The 4,202-nt window shown below is 60.5% G+C and overlaps 1 protein-coding gene across 1 annotated transcript; it reads left to right on the forward strand.

The window, feature by feature from the left end:
- Nucleotides 1-592: 592 nt before the first annotated feature.
- On the forward strand, nucleotides 593-2,955 carry POU4F1 (POU class 4 homeobox 1). The gene is made up of 2 exons (XM_063127449.1): nucleotides 593-715; nucleotides 1,927-2,955. Exons 1-2 carry the CDS (start codon nucleotides 593-595, stop codon nucleotides 2,953-2,955), a joined length of 1,152 nt encoding a protein of 383 aa, XP_062983519.1.
- The last annotated feature ends 1,247 nt before the right edge of the window (nucleotides 2,956-4,202 follow it).

A 4,202-nucleotide genomic window follows, 5' to 3' on the forward strand; every position in this document is an offset into this window, starting at 1 on the left:
GCCAGTGGCCCACACACGTGTTGGAGCGCCAGGTGTCAGAGCAGCTGCCTTGGCCTTTGTCATTAGCTGAAGACTCCGGTTCTGGTTAGACGGGAGCGGGGAGATGCAGTTGCGGGAGGAGGAAGGAAGGGGGGAGGGGAGGGGAGGGGAGGGGGAGGAGGGAGCGCGTCGGAAGGAGGAGAGAGAGAGAGAGAGACGAGGCAAGTCCATCAAAAGCGGAGCGGCAAGTTCTCGCGAGAGGGAGAGCCGATCGGGAGCCACGGGATGTGGGGCTCAGGTGTAAGCAGCGCGCATCTCCTGCCAGCCCTGGGATAGAGCAGGAGGACAAGTCAGACGGCGAGGCGCTCGGAGGGGAAGCTCGGCGTGCGCGCTCCCGGGGAGAGCGAGCGAGCGAGGGCGAGAGCGGGAGAGCTCCGAGCGCCGGCCGCCTCGGATGAGCCGCTGCTGCGGCAGCCTGGTGGTGCTCGGCGCGGGGAGAGCCCTCTTGCCCGGCACCCGGGCGGCGGCGCTTCGGGGGGATTGGCCCCTGGCCTCGCTTTTCTTCTCCGTCTTCGCCGCCGTCGCCGTCGCCGCTGCCCGCCGAGCCGCCAAGATGATGTCCATGAACAGCAAGCAGCCCCACTTCGCCATGCACCCCACCCTCCCCGAGCACAAGTACCCGTCGCTGCACTCCAGCTCCGAAGCGATCCGGAGAGCGTGTCTCCCGACGCCGCCGGTAAGGGACCCGCCGCCCGCCGGGCTTCCCCGTCCCTCCCGCCGCCTCTTCTCCCGCTTGTCCCCAGCCCACCCCCGCTCTCGCTTTCCTCTCCCTCTCTCTCGCACGCTGCCTGCCTGCCTCCGCCTCGCGCCCTGCCGCGTCGCCTTCTCCGTGTCATCCCCCCTTCTCTGCCGCTCTCCGAGGTGGGCTCATTTTTAGGGGAAACGGGGTTCGCGCGTCGGCGGCTTCTTCCCCTCCCCCCCCGGATCTCCAGTCACTTTCCCTAGTTAGAACTTGACCCCCGCCGAAAGGAATGCGCTCGCGCGGGGGACACTCCCGGCCCCAACTCAGAGTGACCGAGCCAATTCTCTTCCCCCACCCCTCCTGGCTCCGGCACTTTCTCCCACTCTTCGATCCCCCGCCTCGCCTGGCTCCCTCGGATTGTCCCGCTGCTTTCTCCCCGGCAGTGAAAAACTTCTTCGCGTTCTTTCTGCCTAACCACTTTCCCCTCTCCCCCCCTTCCCCACCCCCTACAACCACCCTCCTTCCCGGTGGCTCTGTTCATTCTCTCCATCTCGGCTTCCCTCCAATTTTGTCCCAACATGCCTGTTCTTCTCAACGTCTCCTTCCCCCAATTCATCTCGGAGCTCTCCTGTTCCTTCCTTCCGCCAACGCTCTTTGGCGGCTCTCCACTCCCTCGCCTTAACGCTCCACCACGTTGATCGCACCCCGCTCCTTCCCCTCCATTATGCCCCTGCTCTGCCCATTCCTCGCTTCGCTTTCCCTTTCTTCTTTCCCCTTCTTTGAGTCCCTCTATTCTTTCTTTCTTTCTTTCTTTCTTTCTTTCTTTCTTTCTTTCTTTCTTTCTTTCTTTCTTTCTTTCTTTCTCGTCTCCTTTACCCCTTTACCTATCTTCCCCAAACAACCCTCTCCAATACCTTAAAAAAAAACTTTCTCGTTCAATTCCCTCCTTCTTTTGCATCCTCGTTCCACTTTTATTTCCTTCTCTTCCGCCGTTTATTCTGCCCCCCCCCTCTCTCCTTTTCCGGCTCTCTGTTTTACACTAAATTTTCTAATGGCCTTCCTTTCGTTATTTCTCTCCTCCTCTCTCTTTCTTCCCTTCCCTTCCCTTCCCTTGCCTTCCCTTCTCCGCCTCCTCCTCCTGCCTCCGTCCTCCTGCCCTTCCTTTCCTCCCTCGTCGCTCCCTCGTTTTTCTGTGTCGCTTGCAGCTGCAGAGCAATATCTTCGCCAGCCTGGACGAGACGCTGCTGGCGCGGGCCGAGGCGCTGGCGGCGGTGGACATCGCCGTGTCCCAGGGCAAGAGCCACCCGTTCAAGCCGGACGCCACCTACCACACCATGAACAGCGTGCCGTGCACCTCCACGTCCACCGTGCCGCTGGGGCACCACCACCACCACCACCACCATCACCACCACCAGGCGCTGGAGCCCGGCGACCTGCTGGAGCACATCACCTCGCCCTCGCTGGCGCTCATGACCGGCGGCGGGGGCCACGAGGGGGCGGGCGGCGGCGGCGGAGGAGGAGGCGGCGGCGGCGGCGGCGGCGGCGGGGGGCTGATCTCCACCTCGGCGCACCCGCACTCGCACATGCACGGCCTGGGCCACCTGGCGCACCCGGCGGCCGCGGCGGCCATGAACATGCCCTCGGGCCTGCCGCACCCGGGCCTGGTGGCGGCGCACCACGGCGGCGCGGCGGGCCAGGCGGCGGCGGCGGCGGCGGCGGCGGTGGGCGCGGCCGGCCTGGCCTCCATCTGCGACTCGGACACGGACCCGCGCGAGCTGGAGGCCTTCGCCGAGCGCTTCAAGCAGCGGCGCATCAAGCTGGGCGTGACGCAGGCCGACGTGGGCTCGGCGCTGGCCAACCTCAAGATCCCCGGCGTGGGCTCGCTGAGCCAGAGCACCATCTGCCGCTTCGAGTCGCTCACGCTGTCGCACAACAACATGATCGCGCTCAAGCCCATCCTGCAGGCCTGGCTGGAGGAGGCCGAGGGCGCCCAGCGCGAGAAAATGAACAAGCCCGAGCTCTTCAACGGGGGCGAGAAGAAGCGCAAGCGGACTTCCATCGCGGCGCCCGAGAAGCGCTCCCTCGAGGCGTACTTCGCCGTGCAGCCGCGGCCCTCCTCCGAGAAGATCGCCGCCATCGCCGAGAAATTGGACCTCAAAAAGAACGTGGTGCGGGTTTGGTTTTGCAACCAGAGACAGAAGCAGAAAAGGATGAAATTTTCCGCCACCTACTAAAACAAACGAACACACACAAAAAACAAACAAACCCGGGGGGAAATTAAATAAATAAAACATTTAAAAAAAAAAAGACAGACAGACAGACAGACAGACAAAACAATAACCGACCGCCTCTCTCTCGGATCCCACCCAAACAACACCGACCTTGACCCAGACACAACACGGGCCCACAGTCACAGCAAGTTCCAAGCCCCTCGGAGATGGGGGGAGGGGAAGCGGGAGGTGTGGAGGGGGGGCTTTTCGTCGTGGTTTTGGAAAGGGCGAGGGGCGGGGAGCGAAGGGAGGGGAGTGGATGAGCGAGGAAGGGGTCAGATGAAGTTTGGGGAGCCGACGGACTTCTCGCTTGGACTAGAGACTCTGGGGCTGGGGTGGGGGAGAAATCGCTCGGGGACCAAGGACCGACGGAGGGGGAGCATCGAACGGAAGGCGAGGCGCCTCGGAGAAAGGGAACCGCTCGGAATACAAGTCTTAACTTGTGTGTGCGTGTAGACAGGCGTGGGGAGAGGGAGAGAGAGAGAGAGGTGGCTGGCTAGGGAGGGGGGGCGTTGGCAGAGAGAATTCACTTCTTGAGCCTGATCCCTTCGGAAAGAGAGAACGAATCGCAGCGTAAACACACACCCAAATAAGTACCGCAGACAACCCAACCAACGCCCCTCCCCCTCCCATGCCCCTCCAGATTTTTTTCTTCCTTTGGGGGAAAATCACCAACTGGACGCGAGAGGGGAAGGAAGCAGATAGTCGATCGGGTGGGGAAGGAAGGTGCGCTGATGAGCGAATGGTTTGGTCTGGTCTTTGTTTTGGATTTTGAGGGATCTTTTTGCCCGGCGTAAATGTTCCTTCCCTCCTCCATTCTTTCTTTCTTTGCAACTGCTTTACTTCCGGAGTTGACTGATGGGACTTACTCTGTGGCTTCTTCTTTTCTTTTCTTTTTTTTTTTGAGGGTGGCGGGCGGATTGCAGCTTTGAATGAGGCGGAGAAGACGAGCTAAGCTTAGGAGAAGTTATCTTGGATTTGGCTAGGTTGTCGGGAATAGTGAAACTTATCCAAAGAGCGTTTGTATTTCAGAAACTATAACTCCCCACCCCGCTTCCAAAACGTGTTGTTGTTGTTGTTGTTTTTAAAAAAGATCGATTGGTAACCAACAGTATGCAAAAACAAAAGTCACATCTCCCCCCCCCCCACCCCTTCTTTCTTTTTTTCCCTTTCAAATCTATGGGGAAATCCAGGCACCAGGGAGATACCTA

This window comes from Elgaria multicarinata, chromosome 5 (assembly GCF_023053635.1).
Source record: "Elgaria multicarinata webbii isolate HBS135686 ecotype San Diego chromosome 5, rElgMul1.1.pri, whole genome shotgun sequence".
In the NCBI taxonomy this organism is placed as follows: Eukaryota; Metazoa; Chordata; class Lepidosauria; order Squamata; family Anguidae; genus Elgaria; species Elgaria multicarinata.